Source organism: Bipolaris victoriae, assembly GCF_000527765.1.
Source record: "Bipolaris victoriae FI3 unplaced genomic scaffold scaffold_22, whole genome shotgun sequence".
NCBI lineage: Eukaryota > Fungi > Ascomycota > Dothideomycetes > Pleosporales > Pleosporaceae > Bipolaris > Bipolaris victoriae.
Window position 1 is genome coordinate 128,543 of NW_014575370.1, and position 19,615 is coordinate 148,157.

Here is a 19,615-nt window from a genome sequence, read left to right on the forward strand (position 1 = left end):
ATCTGTGTCTGTGCACAGACGGTAATTTTAGTTCGCCCGTCTTGGCGTTTTTGCACGCGGTTCGGTCGACGTTCAACCACTGGCAGTTTTTTCTAACAAGAGTACCGCGGTGCGTGCGCATACGCCAGACACGCAATGGCAAGCAGAGAGCTTTCACGGAGCATGTGGAGGGCATTCGACGTCCTAGGAAGCCGTCCGCTACCCCAATGCCAGCGGGCGATTCGACCAGCTCAACGGAGCCTCCACCCTCAGATACGGCGATGCATCTCGACAACAGCTGCAAAGCACGCAGAGGTTACAGAAGACGAGCTACGGGAACCATTCAAGGCAGCGCCTGAATTCGACTTTGAAGGAATCAAGGGCAGTGGCGAAGAAGGAGAAAAGAAAAATATATTACGGACGCTGCGTGTTGTCCCTGCATCGCCATCATACTTCAGCGCGAAGCCCACATTCACCGATGACTTTCTCTCACTATCTGCTCTCCTTCGCAAGGTCGCTACTCTTCCTATTATACCACCTGCAGAGGCCCCAAAGGTGGCGTGGAAGACAATTGAGCAATATCGCATCATGACCAACGAGCCAGTGAAAACGGCGCGATATCATAGGATGCTGCAGATTCTGAGGAGGTTGAACTGCATTCACCCCTCGCTCATGCCAGAGGAGGTTCTACAGGCTATGCAGCGGTACAAAAAGCCAGTCCAGCCTGGAGATATCAAGCCGAAGCCTGGTGTCATTGACGAGCTTGGACGTGCCAAAGGCGTAGGGCGGAGGAAGACATCGTCTGCAGTTGCATGGCTTGTGGAGGGTGAAGGTGAGGTACTGGTCAATGGCAAATCCCTCTCTCAATTCTTTGGACGGCTACATCATCGAGAGAGCGCGGTGTGGGCGCTCAAGGCTACCCAGCGCCTGGACAAGTACAATGTGTTTGCACTAGTACAAGGTGGCGGTCTGACTGGCCAGGCGGAGGCAATGACTCTTGCAGTAGCAAAATCATTGTTGGTCCATGAGCCCGCATTGAAGCCAGCACTTCGAAGAGGTAAGTTGTTCTTTCTTTTCCTGGTCAAAGCCCAAGTGTCTTCATGGCGGCCATGCTTTTCCAGTGGCTCTACGGATATGGCCAATGCAGACACTGTGCCTGGCGCACGGTTGTGGTTATGCCCTACAGTCTCGAAAGAAGCCCCTGAACACGTCCCGTTTGTTGTCTATGCGCTTTCCAGACATGATGGCTGATTGCTTTTCTAGCTGGTACCATAACACGCGACCCAAGGAAGGTGGAGAGGAAGAAGCCTGGTCATGTCAAAGCACGCAAGATGCCTACCTGGGTCAAGCGATGAAGAATATATCTTGCACACACCATCTCTGTGTCACTGGGTGCGGGCTTGGTAGCATTGTCGAATATATCAGTCTCGAGCACGGCCACGTGTGATGGTCGCATTTTTTTTTTCAATGCATGGGTAGCGACGATGGCCAAGAATTACGTGTATCCTTTCCCACTGTGCGCATTGACGATACTGTTTGTTAAACGCATTGGGCTCGATGGAAAATATAATGGCTTCAACGGCGTCGCGTACAAGTCAGACTAGTATGTCTGGAGGTGTAACGAATAGGGCATAAGCAAGAGCAAGCGCTTTTGTGGCTAATGCGCCGTTTATCTCGTCACGGTACACCTGCCGGGCCATCCCTCCTTTCCCGCTCAGTAAACTTTTTGAGTGCTGGGGTTGTAACGCTTTGGGGTTTGACGTGTGGTTAATCCCGAACTTAATGCCTCGTTTTACTTACAGACGGAGTATCAGCTTGTGCAGGCATGTGGGATGAACCCTGTCAACGTGGTAGTGGCTGCATGTTATTGGCCTGTCGGTCCGTCCCTGACAGTCTTTGACAACCGTCTTTTCAGCTATAATCCTTGAGTGGGACTACATTGTCGCATAGATGGGCAACGTTACTGTAAGCACACGGCTTTGTTGATGACAAGGGCGGCGCAAACGTCGGGTTCGCGTCCCTGAGACAGTGATCGACTTTGAAAAATAAAATGAAGGATTGACCAAAAAAAGAGAGCGCCCTATGAGGGCGAAGCACATAAGCAGGGCAGTGTTGGCGAGAAGTCACTCTATTGCCGGTGGTATTTATAAACAGCGCAACGGTGTAGTGTTTTGGTAAGTTGATGCGAGATGGTAACGTTGCTGACTCGTCTGTTTTGAACTCAGCAGCAGGGCGACCAATTAGGCAGTGTCTCAAACGGCGGTGCCAAGCATGCGCCTGCATGGACGTCTCGGTTGGTCCGGAACGTATGTACTTACGTACGTACTTGGTGGGCGGAAGATGGGGAGTGAGAAGGTGGTGATGGCGGATGGTAAGATGTGCATTCCGAGATGAACACTGGGATGTAGAAGGGGGTGGGGGACAGGCTGGTGGTTGACGGCGGGGGCTTCCTGGTCAGCGGTTTGGCCGCCGCTAGGGGAGCGCGTATGGAAGAAAGATGTAATAAGTATGTAGGTATGTAAGCAGAGAGGTAAATAATGGCGGACTTGTCAATTGCGCATTGTCTTGGTGATAGGTAGCGGTGACATGAATCAGGTGGCGGAAGGGGGGCGGGGGTGCTGTATTTGGAAGGGGAGCAAAAAGGTTCTCGAAGCATGTTCAAGGGCTGTAGTGCTTTGCCATGTTAGGACGAGCATTGGTGTAGGTTGAGGCGGCAGCTGGGGCCACTTGATGATCGCCAGCCGTACCGAAATGACGCACTCGCATGGCCTGTGAGGACAGGCAAGGCGTCAATTGGACCACTTTGGTTTCGGTAGGCGACACCGGAGCTGCAGAGGCATGGTGTGCACTGCAGGCCTGCTTGTAAGTACAAGGCCACTGGCGGCTGACGGGGCTCACGTGGAGGGAGATTGAGGATGCTAGACAATGTACCGTGACCTGCTAGGCACCGTGCGCAGAGGCGTGTGGCGCGACAAGCGGTGGATTCCTGGTGTCATTTGCAGGGCGAGGCGGGCTTTTTTAGCTCCAAATAAACGGTGCAGCTTACTTATTATTAGTGCTAGTGTGGGCAGCTCTGCCGGGTTGGGAACACGACGGAGAGTTCGCGGCAACAGCCACTGAGGTAACTCGGCAGCATAGTCCGAAATGGCGCTAGGCAGGCTCGGGGCCAGGCCCAGGCGTTGGAGGTTAAGATTTGAGGAGGAGGATGGCGCGTACATATGCAGCGCAAGAGGGAGAGGGAGAGGGAGAGGGAGGAACATGTTTCGACGGGGCGCAGGTGGTTGACGAGGGCAGGACAGGATCGACGAGTGAGGCTAGGGCGCAGACGACTGACTGGGACTGGGACTGGGACTTGGGACGACGAGCATCACAAGACAGGATCGACCACAGGCGAGCACATCCCTGCGCCTCGGCGGGAACTTGCAGCATGGCAGAGATGAGAGGTTGGCGGATCGAGAGTCGAGTCCGAGATAGCCCCTAAACCTTCTGTCACCCTCACTCTCTCTCTGATGCGCCCGCGCCCGCGCCCTCGCTCCAGCAGCAGTCGAGCACGCACAATATGCTGCTGCTAATACGGCCATGCACGCCGTCATGACGACATGCTTGAGGCCGGCAAAGTTCGATGTTTGTTTGATGATTTGGCAGCAGTCGGCGGGCATGCAGGCGTGCTTCAGCAGGCGAGAGAGCTCCATGCTCGCATGCTCCATGCTCTTCTGGACGTATGAAACAAGAGCGCGACGGGGCTCGGAAAAGCGCTGTTGGAGGTTAGCGGTCGCTCCCACGGCGCGCACGGCGGGCAAATGCTGCGCGGGCAAATACTACTGTGCGGCGCGTTGTCACTGTTGCGCGCCAAGCCCAGCCTGGTGAAGGGGAAAAGTTGCTCGACATGCAAGCCTGCGACATTTGGCCGCCGTGGGCCCGCCCGACGGGTTGGCGTCTTCTGGCTCGCCATGCTGCCGACGGGGGAGCAGCAGCAGCAGCAGCAGACCAGACGGCATCAAGACAACTGCTATTACTGCTGCTGGCGGCCCTGGGCTCGTGCAGACGTCGCCCGGCGGTGCAGCGCAGCCAGAAACACGACAATGCCCTGCAGCATGGCTGCACAGGCGCCTGCAGATCCACCATGGGCGATCCGTAACTATGGCGGACAGGGTATTTGCAGCCCCACCCTGACCAGATCGGAAATCGGATACTTCGCATGCACATGGTCGCTGACACTGCCAGCCCACCGCCCACACATGTCTGCTACTCGTCAGCACGCCCTCGCCCTCGTCCGGCCTGCAGCAGCCACACCCACTGCTCAGGCACCCACCATTGTTTTGCCCTCTAGTTTCAACACCCTGGACTGAGCCCATCGACAGCCTGCGCCGGCGTGGCTTGGGCAACTCTTCCTTTTGGCCCTCACCCGCCCTAATGCCCTCCCAATGTAGCCCTAGTCCTCTTGCACCATCCCAATCCCCTCCCGTCAATCTCCCTCCCCAACCAGGTCGACAACTCTCTCTGTCTGTGTGTGCGTGCGTGCGTGCTACAGCCAGAGACTAGCATCGCCGACCAAAACAACACTCCCACTCCCACTCCTACTCCCACACACACCCCTCCCACCCTCCTCCCCACCCACTACGCCCTCGCAAGGACCTCTTCCGGTAGCCACTCTAGGGCTCCCGTGAACCTGCCTCAAGCTTCTGCCCGTCGACGTGACGCTCCACGCCCGCACGGGCGCCAGTGATCCTCGACTCTCTCTCTCTCTCTCTCCCTCCTCTCTTCTAATAAAGCCCGTCCGGTCTGTCTCTGCCCGCACCGCCCTGGTACTCTTCTCGACTGTAAACTGTCCGTCTGTCGCACTTCCAGTCTGGCCTCGGACCGACGGCTTCGTTCGTCCCTCTGCATGTACTCCTTCTTGCCCAGTGCGCGCCCCCCAAGACACTACCCACGCTGAACAACGTCAGTGTGCGTTTAGGCCGTTAAGCTACCGTAACGCAGACGTTTAATTGTTTGAGACGATCTCCTTGGACCCGCTGCTGCGAAGTCCGACTCGTTGGAACACTCATCGCATTGCAAGGACTACCCTCCAAACTTCTCACGCATAAGCCTCGCCTCACCACCAGCCCGCTTGAGACAGGGTCCTCCACGCTCGACTCCACCGGACAATTTCGCTGTCGGCTACGGGCTAAGTCTCTAGTCGGTCCACTCGACGCACATATTTTCTCCAGCATTTCCACTTCGGGTCCAGTCCCTGGAGCATTGCATTTGCCCTCATCCTCGTCCCACTCCCCCCATAGCGAGGATATCCTGGTTACCGCCGAGGCTCTTGCGCGAGCCTCCTCAGCTGCATCATTGGGCTCCATTGGCCCAGTAGTCGACGTGTCAAGGCCGTGTTTATATCCATACCATCTGGTCCTTCAACCCACCTGGTCTACCAATTTTGGACGTCATACATTTACCAACATCTGACCCGCATCCTCCCTCCTCTCTCTCTCTTTCCGGTCCATTCGCACGCGCACACTTTCCTAAACGACGCGCCTCTTTTCCTCTGACTTGCGCACTCGTCCTCCTCTGTCACTGTCACCATCACCTGCGCCTCGTCCCCCCCGCCTCGTCCCCACTTGTTGCGCCCATCATCTTCGTCTAATCTTGTTCAAGCCTGCAAGCTGGCCAATTACGCGACGCCGCCAGTCTCGCCCTCGGCGTACCGGGCTCTCGAATCGCCCTTCGGTCTGCAAATGAAAGGCGGGCTGGTTGGGATGGACAATGACCGCCGGCCACGGCATACTCCCTCAGGTTACGCAAGCCAGCAAGGCACGCTCCTTCCACCACAGGCCTCCTATCCAGTGGTAAGCGCACCCGATCGCTTCAGGCAGCCGCCTCTGACAGCGCCTGCCCCGCCTACCTCCCTCCCCTCTTCCGGATCCCGCGCCAGTCCTCAGGGTTACGGTTACGCTTACGGTGAAAGCGCACAGTTTGGCTCATCAGTCCAGCCCTCCAACGTGTCATATAGTGCCCAAGACTATGGCACCGACCAGCAACAGCAAGCCCAGCGTACTCCCCAACAATACTCGCCCTACGGCCAGAACATCATGTACGGCGCCCAGGCCTCCGCCACGGGCTCGTCGCAGTATGAGCCTGTGGAACAATACCAGCAAAATAGGGACTCGGCTATACAGGTCCTCAGCACCGGCTTTGGCGTTGCACAACAGCAATACTATGAAGGCGGGCCCACGAGCGCACCTGCTGCTACCATTGCCTCTCAGAGCGTCCCCTCACAGTATCCCTCTCTCGCGTATACAGCATCCCAAACACAGGTCGGACGAGAAGCCCTTGCTCCTGCTTACTCTGCTGCCGGCATGACGGACCCCAACCAAGCAACCTCGCAACCGGGCTATCCGCAGGCAAACTATAGCGAGTCGCAATCTGCCAGCGGCAACGACTACGACGACTTTTACAGGACGTATCAGAGTGAGCTCAAGAAGACATTTGAGCATGTGCGTGACAGCCGCCTCAGTGAGGCAGGCATCATGCTGTTTAGAATGTCGGACTGGCTTTTGCACTTTGCCGAGACTTTGGGTAAGTTCCTCCACCTGTGGGGCCGATTAGAGCGAGCAGCTGAATTGACTGTAGCAGGCCTTGTGCGCGACGATGAAACCTACTACCAACAGCGCTTGCAGCTGTGGGAAGAGTTTAACACGTGCTGGCTCTCGACCCTCCAGAAGCAAAAGGCCATGACTCAGGAAATGATCAACACAGGCCAGCGCCCGCAGGCCCCAAAATCGCTTATTGACTATGACTTTCTGGAGAAGATGGGCACGCAGCTCGTCAAGAACTGTGATAGTATGGAGAAGCATGGTCTGGTCGACTACCAGATGGGTGTATGGGAGGAGGAGATTGTAGCAAGTGAGTACAAGTGCCATTGTTGATCATGGCGCCTGTTGCTAACCTTTGCGCAGTGTTGACATCTTGCATGGACCTCCTTGAGGAAGTTGGCGCAGGCCCTTCAGCACAACGACCCACATCTACAGCACGCCGGCGATGATAGCAGCAAAGCTCTGGTAACGACAATAGTGCTGGCGGCTTGCTATTGTGCGGCATCCGCCGACCGTTTCCAGCAGTGCGTTGGCGCACATGCCGCCAGTAACACCCCCCTCTCGAACTCGCACTGAGCGCGCGACCTTTGATCACAATACGCAAATGACGTGGCCTGCTTTTTTCTTACCTGTACATATACCGGTCATGGCGCAGTCCATGGGATTGTTTTTCTTTTCACAAAGTCTATAAAAGGCAATGGGCATGAGGTGTTCAGGGCAGAAGGCGGTCTGCATCCATTTTCCTTTGGTCAAAAATAGCGCCATGTGCGGCCATGTTTTTTGTAGCGTTTCTCTCTCTCTCTATTTTCTTGACTTTGTGTCAGACATTACTGCATTTTCTTTTGTTGCCAGGTCTTTTTGGCTTTTTCACTATTTTTTTTGGGTCGTGCATTTTTTGGGGAAAGCGGGGGGAGTCAGGGTACGAACGCAATTGTAACGCACGGTTCATGTTGACGACATGTGTTGGATGCACAGATGTTTTGGAACATGGTTGCTTTTGGGCTGGCATCGTAATGCTGGGTACGCATGGTCCGGCGCAGGCGCTGGAAGGTCTTGATAGGGAACGCGACGACGCATGGGTTGATGAGGTGGACGAAGTGAAGCGCCGGAGTGACGAGTCCATGTGGATCCCACCGGACCGCGCTTACCTGAAAACAAGATGCAGCAAAGGGACGGCCAAGGATTTGGAATAGTCGGACGCCGCCAGACAAATCCTGTTCTGGATGTTGGGCGACAATAGACTCCTCTATCTTGGGCCTGAGAGATGCTAGCGCAGCAAACGACACCTCGTCACGACGAACCCAAAGGGCGATGTACTGCCAACGATGTGGTTGGGCACCAACTGTACTTTAGATTTGCTTTGGTAATACTTAGAACGATACAGCTACATTGCAAGCCTGCCTGCTGTGAGTGCAAGTCAAAGTTGTGAGGCTGCCGAAGGATGCAATCATGTGGGGACGATCAAGTTGTAGTGCCATGTGCATGTGTGTAGTAGTAAAATGGCATCAGCCCATTTTTTTTTGCCACTCTCCTCTTCTGGGGTTGCATTGGTGCGCTCCGCGGGGTTACCAAAGCCAACCCGCCATGCAGACTGGATTGCAGCCTTGTGTATTGACAGGTGCAGCCAGCGTGATCGTCTATCTATGCCCTACACCACGACAGGATCGTGTTCAGTCTGTGCTGCGACTTGGCGACACGGCACGGTCACGACTCGGGCTTGGAGTAGGAGTTGGCAGTGAGCCACATGAACAGAAAGCCGGATCGACAAGCGCCACAATCATGATGAGAAGAAGAAGAAGCAGCTGTCGTTGTTCGCATAAGACGGTCGAGGCCCCGCCCCTTGCAGCACATCCCCAAGGCCCATGTTGGATGCTATTGGACCCGGCCGGCGATCATACAAGATCGGATCATGGGCGCAGTATCGCCAATAGCTTGCTGGGACCACCGCGGCGTCCAGTACCTGTGTCGGTTCCACCACTAATGTCCACCCGGAAGAATCCTTCGTGTCGACTCCACGTAGGTACGGGCCTTGGTGAAGCACACCCGTGGCTGTGACTGTCGGCACTCATCCGGTCATACTTCTGCCCTGCCCCGCTTCCTTCAATACTCTAACCCTGGCAACTCCAATGCTCCAGGGCCCCTCAGATCTGCCATGTACCAGGGCCCCGTCAGCCTCGTATTGTGGGCTGAAGTCATGACTTGCTCTCTTTGATTGCCGGCATCCTTCCTCATGCAGCAGCCCGGTCGCCGCCACCAATCGATTGCAGACCCTGTTGGCAGGAGACGATCGGCTCGTCTCCTCCGTCCTGGGTGCTCATCCCCTCAGCCCTCAATTGCGCACCAGTCCCGACAGGACAGCGGACAGATGGATGGGAAATGACACCCCTACACCGCGATACAAGAGGCTAGCGTCATTTCCACATTCCATCTCTCTCCACCAAGCAACTCGGTTCGCCTGAACTCCAGCTCCTCCGGAATAGATCAACGCCGGGGAACATCTAAACTCCTGTGTGTACGGCCCGCCCGGCGATTGGCTCGGTACACGTCTGCTCAAACTGCTACCTTGCCCACTGACGTGATAGGACGGACGCCCACCATGAACTGTGGGCCCTTGCACAATCTCAGCCCGACATGTCACTGCGACTACCCATTCACAGCTACCACGTCACACCGAACCAGGATATCGGTATCCAGTCGGCAGTCTTGCTTTACGCTGCGAGAACGATGCGAGAACGCCCGTAGCCTCGTCTAAATTACATGGTTCTACCTTTTGGTGTATGCCTCATTTTTGTCGCCACACAAGTACTCCAACGCAACGTGCCAGATTACCGTTGGCTGGAAAATACCGCGAGCATTTCAAGTAGCTTGCAGTATTGTACACATTGTGCCATCGACGCGTAACCAAGGATGGCTTAGATATCAGCACGCATTGCACGCGTAAGCGGTGTAGTGGCTGGCACATGAGCGCGGCAGCCATCAGCCAGCCCCACACGCAGCTGATATGGTACCCGGTACTTCAAAGAAGAGCACATCTGTAGCACAAGCCCATGTCATATACCTGTTTTTCCAATTACGTTATGAAATGGATATACTCTACTCCACATCTTCCGTAATTCGCCCATCAAAACCGCTTACCGATCGCGAACTGCGCTATCATTGAAACCTTAACCTTCTAACCGAGCCTTGTTTTTCGTTCCTTGGTTTTCCAGGGGCGGCTCAGAACTTTCATCACAAGCTTCTGCTAAAGAACAAGAAAATAAATATAGTAACAAAGCGGATATCGAGCGGGAAGGTAGCCCTTGCAATAGTGATCACCGAAGCTTCAACAAAGTCTTTTCTTGAAAGAGCATTACACACTGGGCCTCACAGCCACAAGGAGGCTATCTCAGAATGGTATGAAAACGAAAGAAAGTGACGAATCAAAGTATCTTGCTCAGTCCCTTGGAATACTTTCTTAGCTTCTTGCGCGACGTTTCTTGAAAAGGCTCGATACCAAACAAAGAGAGAAAAAGACAATGTATCCCCAGCATTGATGTCCTTTTCATTCCAGAAAGAACAACGTCTTGCGAAACCGTCTCTCTATCAAGAGTTTCGCACGTCGCAAGCACAGTCACGATGCTTCGAAGTTAAGCTTAGTCAAGAATACACCGGCGCTAGAGCTGCACCGGACTAGTACTAGGCTAATTCTAATCCACGTGCTGAACCATAAGCTCTTCTATCCGGAACCATGACAGCATTCGAGTAATCCGTCGTAATTCCGTTCATACTGCTTCCTTCCATACCCAGTTATCAACCTTCCTAAAGCAATACGACGAGGCAAGACATATCCGTATGCTGGAATTTTCAATCACTAAGGAGGTGTGCATGAGCATACTGGCGCAGCATCGCTATGAAAGGACTCGCGCCCGTTTGATGGCATGTAACAGCTGCTCACATGGCGGAACTGCTGTGACGATATCCCCACTGGTTTAACACTCTCGACCACGAAACAAACCAGGCAGTGTTTCACCACTACAAGTTCCGGGTTTCCCGCACTCCCAAAGAAGGACTTAGATAGGACAATAGGTTTCGACAATACCGCTAGTTATATCCTTTTCGATTTACAGAACTATAATCTCACTAAGCACATACATGTGTATGAAAGTAAAAAAAAAAAATCAAATTCATTGCATGTCGCGAGACAAACTCCAACATGCACATCTAATCTTTTTTTTTCCCCAATCATCGTTCCTTGAGAAATGCTCATAGCACAGCACAATATACCACAATGCATCAACCCCCCTCCCTCCCCCAAAACTCCCAACTACCACTAAGAGATATACTCAAAGAAAACTCTACATCGTGTGTGCTTCATTGCCCAGTTTTCGACTCGAAAAAAAAGAAGAAGAAGAAGAAGAAGAGGAACATCCAAGTCATTATCTCATCTTGACGCATGACATCTCCTGACCAGAAGATATACATAGTCTCGCTTGCTCCTCTGAATTTGCTTTCTCCACCGGCCCGCCCCCCACATCTGTTCATTTTTCTGTATATACACAGCAGTTTCCCGAAGTTTTCCCATAAGCTTAGCACCGTCCCATTTTGCAAAATGCAACAAAAAAAAGGAAATTCGGTGAGAATGGGACAGAGAGAAAGGGAGACGTATAATAGCTTGCATATCCCGGTCTGTGGTAGGCCTAGAAGGATACCTAGTCCCCAATCTAGGCAAACCCCCCCCCCCCGTTGGTTCCAAAATGCAGTGTGCCGAGCCAAGTGCCGATGGCCGTTGGCGGGGACGTCGGACGGGCGGACACGTGCAGCACATGATGTTCTTTTTTTTCAGCTTTGTAGTGAGAATCTTGGGACCGAAAGCGGGTTTCAATAGCGGGTCTGGGTCCAACGGGCGGTGAGCATATGCACGATAGGCGCGTAATCGAGGAGGGGGGCATGTAAACACATGCTCTCGGTGTATATGCATAATGTGTGGATTCGCATAGCGAATGTGATGCGTGAGTCTCTCGTTACGTGGGTGAAGGTGAAGAAGAAGAAGAATTTCAATGGGGCCTTTCTTCTCATTTCCTCACGTCGTTAACAATCGACTCCTTGACGTACCAGACATGCCGTCCGCTTCCGACAAGTCTCCCTTCAACCCTCGGAAGGTTGTTCTCCCCCACATCCCTCTTTTGCTCCACCACCTTGTCCGTCCACTCGAGCCACGCTTTGTCTTTCAAGCACGCGCCCCAAGCTAGACTTTTGCTCGTAAATAGACCAATGCAAAACGCTGCGTTGGGGCTTTCATGAAGTGCCAGGTAGACAGTGACCTCGCTTCTCTTCGGCATGTTAAGGTCCTGGTGGCTGTCAAATCGCGGGACTGGTTGGCTGAGCGGATGCGGGATATCAAGGCGCATGTGCTGTCCGTCTTTCTTGGGTGTTTCGCCCGGCACAGCGGCAGTCACGCCGGTGGATTGCAGCGAGTGCGAAACAATTTTGATGCGGCCGGTTGGACTCAGGTATTCTGAGCCATCTAATAACCCCTCTCTTGAAAATGAGTACGCGCCGTGCTGGAATGCACCTGCCGTGACTGTATCGATGCTTGAAAATACTCCGAGGAACTGGCATGGCTGTGTATTGTACGGGTACGGATCGTATTCCAGGACAAATAGTTTGGGCAAGGGCTGCACCAGGCTCATCATTGACTGCGGCCTGCTTTTCTGAAGCCGACTGCGCGGCCTGTCCTGTCTTTGATGCAGTGACTGTACCGTCGGCGGCTTATGCAGTTTCCCATACTTTTGCTTTCGCTCCGTGACCGCATCGCTCATTGATCGTCTCCGCTTCCCCTTTGTCTCAGCTCTTTCTTCGTATTTGCTGCGCACATAATTGCAAATCGCCCCCAATTCCCGGAATTCAAAGTGGCCCATTGTTCAGAGGACGGCGGGCGCAACCCGCAAAGTTGGAAGTGAGTGAGTGCCCGGGTCAGCCGGTTTTCGGCAAAAGCGAATGTTGTGGTTTGATAGGGGTGCTGATAAGGCAAGGGGGGGCAATACGACCACGACGACAGGTAACGACAGAGAGAGCGACGACGGACGTGGTAGAGAACTGCTAGAAGCGAGCGAAACTTTAGGTCATGTATCCATTTGGGCCAATTCGATTGATGCGACGGCACGTTTCACAGTGCGACAGTTGTCGCAGGCATGCATATGGGGGTTGCGTTGGCAAGGTAATCATCATTGGTACTTGGTACGTCATTAGGGGCCGACACAGCCACCCGGCTAGCCACTTGCAGACATTTTAACAGACCTCCTTACTCCGGTCCCAGACTCCATCTCCTGGTACCAAATCCTATGGACCCCATTCTGGCCATGCGAAGGATTCCGGCAGTTGATCCAACCGGACTCGGCATGACGGTCGGGAGATTCGGACATGTACTTGTATATTGTACTATACACAGCTCTTAGGAAAAGTGGCGACGAGCGGTGCACGCATGATACGTGCTACGCGCGTCTTTGCTTTTTTTTTCATTGATTTCTCAACACGGACACAAAATGGTTCTTTTCTTCTTGTTACCTGTACGTCTTACACACAGGCCTTGTGTGTCTCAACATATTCCTCAATTGAGCCTACCACACCTGTGCAGGCACACCTCTCCAGAACCAGCATAAGAGCCAGACGATCATGGTGGGTTGGATCATCACCGTCTTTTCATGTGTGTAGTATTGTATATTTTTATTCTTGAGACATATGCTAGATGGTACCAGACTGGTGTAAAGCGAACGTAATTCTTGAACAATCGTTACGTGGTGAGATCTAGTGCAGCAGTTGCTCATTATTGCATGCATTTCCTCTTAGCTTCTGCGTTAGCTCTAGAAACCCCCTTTTACTGCCATGCAATCTTGGCCCACTCCTCCACATCTGCCCAAAGCACCTCTGGCCTCTCCAATGCTGCAAAGTGTCCACCCTTCTCGTGTGCCCTGAAGAAAACAACCTTCGCTGTTTTCTCTGCCCAAGCCTGTGGAATCGGCGAAATCTCATACGGAAACCAGCTGTAACCTGTGGGCTTATCGACATACAAGGTCTTCCTATTGTCTCTGTATGTGTAGATGGATGTTGGATAACAGCCAGTCAACCAGTATAGTGTGATATCCGCTAGGATGGTATTGAGAGACGGTCTCGTCGAAGGGTCGGTCCACGCGAGGAACTTCTCTCCAATCCAAGCTAGTTGAGCAATAGGTGAACTGGATAATACCAGGCCGATAGTAGAGGGTTTGGTCTCATGTTCCCTGGCATACGCGTGTCCTACAGCTATGAATGCGTCGCCTCTCTCGATACCCACTTTCTCTGCACTAGTAATCACGTCGCTTGGCGAAGAGTAGTCCTTGATATCCTTAGTGAGCATGAAGTTGAGGTGCATGCCCTTGCATTCAGGGTACGTTGCAGCAATTTGCCGCGAGAATATACTGCCAATGTCGCCGCCCTGTACGAGATAGCCTGATTTGCCGAATCCCAGTGAGAGCATGAGCTTATGCATGATGCGCGAAGTATCGATGGCTTTCCAATCCTTGTTTACCGGTGGATCGGAAGAAAGAGCAAAACCGGGGAGAGAGGGCACAATGATGTGATATGGCAGAGTGTCTTGCGTATACTTTCCGCGCAACAAGTCCATCATTGGTACAAACTCGAGGAAAGAACCGGGCCACCCGTGAAAGAAGGCAATGGGAATAGCATCAGGCTTGGTGGAGAAGAGAGCGACAAAGTGAATGTCGTACTTGTTGCCATCATCATCGTTGATGGTGGTTTTGAAGTTAGGGAAAGAATTGATAATGTTTTCCTCTTTGCGCCTGGGAAAGTTAAGTTATAAGCGCAACCTGGGCATCCGACAAAAAGACATACCAGTCAAATGTCTCGAGCCATTCCTTCTTCGCATCGACTATCCACTTTCGACTTATCCCAAACCTGCCATGTCCACCTTCATCCTGCTTGTTCTCATACGTCTCTTTTGCAATTGGACTAAGTTTGAGCAAAGTCTTGAAATCTTGCAGCTTCTCTTCCTCAACATGCAGTTCAAACGGTGTTGTTTGTTGAGCATCGTTAGGTACAATGCCGAAAGGCTTAGGTGTTGTCATTGTTTCTGTAAGTACTAGGTGTTGTCACAAGCTATTTCAATAAACTTTAAGGAATTTGGTTTAACTGAAGAAAGTGTGTTTGGAGAGTCTTTATGTTTGTGATGAGGTTATGTATGTAATCAACTGGGCTTACAAATGCCCCTCTTCCGTATTCGGCAAACACGGAAAATCGATGCAACCACATACGTAAGTAGCTACTGTACCCTAACTCAATACGAGAATTTATCTACAACGACCCTAAAGATGTCACACGTATAGCAAGAAAAGCTCCCGCAGCGCAAGAGTCAATTGATGCTTCTAGATATTGGAAAGGTTATGGTTGTGCTCTACTTTCATGCTTCGGCATCGAGGTTGTAGAGCCTTCATCTTCCGGTTCTCCAGATTATCGAAGAGACATACTGATGCATTATTAATACAGCAGAAAGTGCACGTCAGAGGCGCATCTCAGATTTGGGCGTTAGTTTTACACATTTTTTTCATCTAACAGCATCGCATACACGCGTGAAAGTAGTCCTCGTACTGGCGGATCCCCAACACATAACGTTTGTTATGCCCCACAGCTACGTATTCCACATGACTCAGTTCCCACCATACATGTCATCCCTGTAGATAAGGAAACTACAATTTCGCGACAATTCGTTATGTGTGTATAAATATTTCTCTAGGCGCATTTTCAAATGGATACTGGGACAGGCTGTTCGCGAGTTCTCAAAATAGCAGAACAAGTTGGGACACCCGAGCATGCCCCGAGCACGGTGACCGATCGAGTTCCAGATAGATGCGGGGAACTGACAGGGAAGCTGCTAGATCCAGTGGTAGGGGTTTCCAGACTAAATGAATGTTTGGTTGATTTAGTCTGCGACTGAATCATGCAAGTATATTGTAAGCCCAAAAAAGTCAAGTAGCCAAGATGCGTAAATCTAAGACTATACGCGTAAGCGGAGGACTAGACGCGTGAATGTTTACGACGAATTAGACAATTGGCACAGAAAAGGGACACATTTGAACCAAGAATTAAATGAAATTAATATAGGGGCAGTTATTCGCCCATTATCATCCACCATGCTCCACCAAATAGTATGGAAACAACTATGATAGTGAGAATGGCTGCACCAGCCTTATCCCCAGTTGTTATCGCATCGTGCTTGACCTCGAAACTTCCAGCATCACTTCCAGCATTCGGGTCGTTTTTACTGATGCCTCCCGTGTCCAATCCGACTGGTCCAGCGACCTGGTCAATGAGGAGATTTTGCATCACCTCCAATGCAGACATTTGCTCTCCGACGCCGACTTCTCCGTCGTTTACGCCGTTCCTCCACCAACGAAGACCACATCCGCCTTTTCCTGGCCCGCACTGTTTTGCTGCTGCTGCTGCAGAAGCCCTGAGCTTGGGCATGATCTTTTCTCTTGTCCAGGGAGCGGTCAACATTGTGTATCCCATCCAGCGGCTGAGATAGGCCTTGAAAGAGCGCTGGTCGTGATCGCAAAGTCCGTTTCGCTCGCAAGCTACTTCACTCATGACGTCTGGTGCACCTTCCGGGTTGAAGAAAACACCAACACCGTCGATAATTCCCTCCAAACGTGTTCGCCAATATTCAGCTTGGCTCTGTGTTGTGTTAGAAGAAAGTTTAGAGAGAAAGGGTGAATTTTGCGGGAAGAACTTACAGCATTACCCCTGGTCTCTGACATATTCCACAATGCTGCGGCGCCCGACATGTGAATACCTGCGTTGTATGTCCATTGGATATGGTTCAATTCTGTACAATTTTGTCGCTCGCTGGTTCCATCATAGAAATGATAATCTGGGCTCATCAGACCGACGCTGAGTTCCCACTCCCACGCTCTTATCGCCCACTCCGTATAGGTGTCGTTTTTGGTGTATTTTGCAAGCCTTGCAGCAATGTTGAAGAAGCATCCGTTCGAGATTGTGTTCTTGTAGTCGAAGCCGTTGTTGAAGGAGAAGATCTGCCAGTTAAGACCACCTCCACAGGTCCTAGGATTCCAACGCGGCACCTGCGTGTTGAAAACTGCAATAGCGAGTGATAACCAGGACATTTGTCCTTCGGCGTCTGGAAGCTTGTTTTCAGCTGCTGATAGGGCCGTCAATGCCCAAAAGGCTTGATCGTCGTTTCCTAGGGTACTGGTCTGGTTGGGCGGCATAAAAGCCTGTGGTTGACCTATTTGATGCACCATGGCTTGTGTTGTGATATTGTTGTATGTATCATCACCAGTGTAGTACCAGTAGTCGACAAAGGAACCAAACATGGCACCGCATAGCCACCAGTAGTAGGGGTCTGGCAAGTTTCCCGGGACATCTCCGGGTCGGTCACCGGTGTACCATTCTCGAAGGCCTGCAGCAACAACTTTAGTTGCTTCTTTGATAGAGGCTAATCATGTTAACGGAGGCTACATAGACTTATGCAGGGGAGAGCGAACCTGGATCATCAACATTCAACTCTAATGCGGATGTGGTGATTGGCGACAGTATTCCAACTGCGCCGAAAAACAGGCTGGAAGGCCTCATGACGGATCTTCAAGATTATCACGAATAGAAAGCAGGCATATGGCGAGGTGGAGAAACGAAGGTGCGTCGAGTGGCTAGCAAAGGACGAGAGTGTGAGACAGAGTGAAAGAAAGAGAGAGTGTTGGAGAGCGAGTGTAGCGCAAGTATGTCGTAGGGAAAAGGAGAAATCTCGAATTCGTCCTACGTAGAGTGCGAGGCGCGATGAGGTTATGAAACCCCTTGGGAGGTGAGGCCAAGTCATGGCGCGGTGCCGCAGCAGGTGCTGGGCGACAGTGCGACGCTTGGAAGTCATCTCTCCGCGTGGTTCAAGGCCGGGGTTGGGTGCAACGACTGGGTAGCAGCCTTGGCAGCCGAGCCTGAGACGCTTAAAAAGTGTCTCATCTCACAAGTACGACCTGCGCCCCGTTTGAAATTCAGACCAAAGCGGTAGGCCTGACACGAAGTGCCAAGTATCACGGCGGTGTTGGCGTCCCTTGGAGGGAGGTTGGCGCCGAGCACGGGTGCCACCAGCACTGCCAAATCCTGCCAGACGACATCCGCAGCGTCCGCCCGTCTGCATCTACGCTCAAGACTGACGGCATCGACATCGCCGCCCCTGTTTCTTGCTTGATGGGCGATCCGGGGAGATCATGTGCGCTACATGGACAGATCATCGTATCCTTCCTCGGGGCAAAGCCGCCGGCGGATCGAGTCCAACGGGCGACAATCTCGCCTCCTGGCAAGCCTAGCGGACGAGTTTCAACAAGCCTAGAGTAGCAACGTCAAAACAGCATTTATCATGGGCTGTTTTGCCATATTACGAGGAATCAGTACAACGTCCCAAAACGTCCCCCATGCGCTACACAATGTTTGTGGGTTACGGGCTTGTCAGAACTACGGGCGTGTCATGGCTACGTCACCGTACATACGTCCTGTAAGCCTCTCTTTTGGAAACAAAGACAGCAAAGCTTATTGTAGAACATTTGAGCAAGGCCGAGCTATGGGCATTTGAGCCAGCTCGGTTTCATTCAGCACCAACCTGCATCCATCTGCTGTGAGACGATCCAACTCCTGAGCGCTCTGGCCTTGTTGCTCATGTCCATGTTGGTCTTCGCATCCATATGGCTTGCAGCGGAAAAGGCGTCCACGACTTTTGTAACCGCCGCCCCGTTGTCTTGTTCAAAGGGAACCATGTCAAGAAGTTGCCGTAACGAGATCGAGCCTAATTTAATCCGCGATTGTACAACATAATCGACGCTAGCAGTATCCCTGTAATCCAATGTCGTTCGTGCTACCAGCCCCCACCTGTCTAGTTTCGTAGAGCATTGACGAGCATACAGCTGTTCTGTTGATGCCAATCGTACAAAGGCCCTCACTACTGCGCTCCGCATAACACGATGCGAGGACGAAATCTCCAGAAGATCAAGAAACTCTTCGAGCGAAGCGGTACCTATGAAAGTATGGCGGTGTTGGTACTCCATTTCCCGTTCTTCAGCAGTCAAGATGTCCATCGTAGCATTATATCGAGCACTGCGCAGCTGGTGTCGTGTACTGACAGGGTCATAGACCTGACTAGAGGATCCATGGCATTGGTGCTGTCTACTTCGTCTCTGGATGGGGATCGCGGCGTGCTCCTGGACTCGATGGAAAGCTCTATACAGGCTTTGGTTTGTTGACCTATTGTCCTCAACTACTGTACAGCCATGCATTAAATGACCATCTGTTATTTGGCTCATGGGTGGTACATCCAAATCATCGTCGTCAAACAATGTCGTATCCGAAGTCGGTGATGCGCGCTCGTTCGGGCTATTCATCTGAGGCTCTGGTATAAATATATTGAGGGCATGTCGATCTTCCGGTGCAGGAAAGCGGAATGCAGCCATCTCCTCTCTTCGCGAGCTCCGAGTTTGTTGGGAAGGTGCCATAGCGTTGGGTTGTTCTTCCGAAGGACTCAGCTCCGTCTCAGCATTTATTTTTGTCGTTCGGGCTTTTCTTGACGCCTCCAAGCTGCTCCTCTCAGCATTTAGTTGAAGAGCGACTAATACCGCACTATTCGTACAATCGCGGTCTAACATTGGTCGCCATACACTGGACCTTCGGCGGTGCACTGTTAGATACGGGCGGCATGTCAGCCGAGCTTTACGGGTATCCCCTTAATTCGTGCACAGACAGACTTACTTTTTGCTGGCTCAACCCTTTTCAATGAGACGATCTGGGCAGTATTTGAGTCTGCGCCACAATCTTCTTGGGCTTCGGTAAAGGAAAGTGAGATTATACGCGCTTGCGATATGTGCTTGGGACTTCCTTGGAGATTGGCGATTGTCTACTTCTTATAGCGGAGAATTTTGTTTGCTTGTCGTGCATGTTGTCACGGTTGCTGGCTTCATGGTGGCTTTAAATGCCCGAGGGTCTGGAAAAACATGTGAGTTTTGCGCGCTTGTAGAGATGGTGCAGTT

General features: G+C 52.2%; 10 protein-coding genes across 10 annotated transcripts; 3 read left to right on the plus strand and 7 right to left on the minus strand.

The window, feature by feature from the left end:
* Positions 1-135: 135 nt before the first annotated feature.
* COCVIDRAFT_92985 (hypothetical protein) lies at positions 136-1,334 on the plus strand (the record flags this gene model as incomplete). Its single annotated transcript, XM_014703464.1, has 2 exons — positions 136-1,036; positions 1,243-1,334. 2 exons carry the CDS (start codon positions 136-138, stop codon positions 1,332-1,334), a joined length of 993 nt encoding a protein of 330 aa, XP_014558950.1.
* A 2,595-nt stretch (positions 1,335-3,929) lies between these two features.
* COCVIDRAFT_35752 (hypothetical protein) lies at positions 3,930-4,705 on the plus strand (the record flags this gene model as incomplete). Its single annotated transcript, XM_014703465.1, has 3 exons — positions 3,930-4,131; positions 4,310-4,485; positions 4,517-4,705. The coding sequence occupies 3 exons, from the start codon at positions 3,930-3,932 to the stop codon at positions 4,703-4,705; spliced, it is 567 nt and encodes a 188-aa protein (XP_014558951.1).
* Positions 4,706-5,720: 1,015 nt separating this feature from the next.
* COCVIDRAFT_93301 (hypothetical protein) lies at positions 5,721-7,006 on the plus strand (the record flags this gene model as incomplete). Its single annotated transcript, XM_014703466.1, has 3 exons — positions 5,721-6,540; positions 6,595-6,867; positions 6,921-7,006. The coding sequence occupies 3 exons, from the start codon at positions 5,721-5,723 to the stop codon at positions 7,004-7,006; spliced, it is 1,179 nt and encodes a 392-aa protein (XP_014558952.1).
* Positions 7,007-10,407: 3,401 nt separating this feature from the next.
* Positions 10,408-10,596, minus strand: COCVIDRAFT_93133 (hypothetical protein; the record flags this gene model as incomplete). The annotated part of the gene is made up of 1 exon (XM_014703467.1): positions 10,408-10,596. A coding segment is annotated over one exon (189 nt), but the record flags the coding sequence as incomplete, so codon positions are not given.
* A 311-nt stretch (positions 10,597-10,907) lies between these two features.
* Positions 10,908-11,357, minus strand: COCVIDRAFT_93239 (hypothetical protein; the record flags this gene model as incomplete). Its single annotated transcript, XM_014703468.1, has 1 exon — positions 10,908-11,357. A coding segment is annotated over one exon (450 nt), but the record flags the coding sequence as incomplete, so codon positions are not given.
* A 251-nt stretch (positions 11,358-11,608) lies between these two features.
* COCVIDRAFT_93052 (hypothetical protein) lies at positions 11,609-12,454 on the minus strand (the record flags this gene model as incomplete). Its single annotated transcript, XM_014703469.1, has 1 exon — positions 11,609-12,454. The coding sequence occupies one exon, from the start codon at positions 12,452-12,454 to the stop codon at positions 11,609-11,611; it is 846 nt and encodes a 281-aa protein (XP_014558955.1).
* A 956-nt stretch (positions 12,455-13,410) lies between these two features.
* COCVIDRAFT_24652 (hypothetical protein) lies at positions 13,411-14,656 on the minus strand (the record flags this gene model as incomplete). The annotated part of the gene is made up of 2 exons (XM_014703419.1): positions 13,411-14,371; positions 14,424-14,656. The coding sequence occupies 2 exons, from the start codon at positions 14,654-14,656 to the stop codon at positions 13,411-13,413; spliced, it is 1,194 nt and encodes a 397-aa protein (XP_014558905.1).
* Positions 14,657-15,695: 1,039 nt separating this feature from the next.
* Positions 15,696-17,180, minus strand: COCVIDRAFT_35756 (glycoside hydrolase family 76 protein; the record flags this gene model as incomplete). Its single annotated transcript, XM_014703470.1, has 3 exons — positions 15,696-16,262; positions 16,322-17,043; positions 17,093-17,180. The coding sequence occupies 3 exons, from the start codon at positions 17,178-17,180 to the stop codon at positions 15,696-15,698; spliced, it is 1,377 nt and encodes a 458-aa protein (XP_014558956.1).
* Positions 17,181-17,632: 452 nt separating this feature from the next.
* COCVIDRAFT_93000 (hypothetical protein) lies at positions 17,633-17,833 on the minus strand (the record flags this gene model as incomplete). Its single annotated transcript, XM_014703471.1, has 1 exon — positions 17,633-17,833. The coding sequence occupies one exon, from the start codon at positions 17,831-17,833 to the stop codon at positions 17,633-17,635; it is 201 nt and encodes a 66-aa protein (XP_014558957.1).
* A 354-nt stretch (positions 17,834-18,187) lies between these two features.
* On the minus strand, positions 18,188-19,267 carry COCVIDRAFT_93170 (hypothetical protein; the record flags this gene model as incomplete). Its single annotated transcript, XM_014703472.1, has 1 exon — positions 18,188-19,267. A coding segment is annotated over one exon (1,080 nt), but the record flags the coding sequence as incomplete, so codon positions are not given.
* Positions 19,268-19,615: the final 348 nt, after the last annotated feature.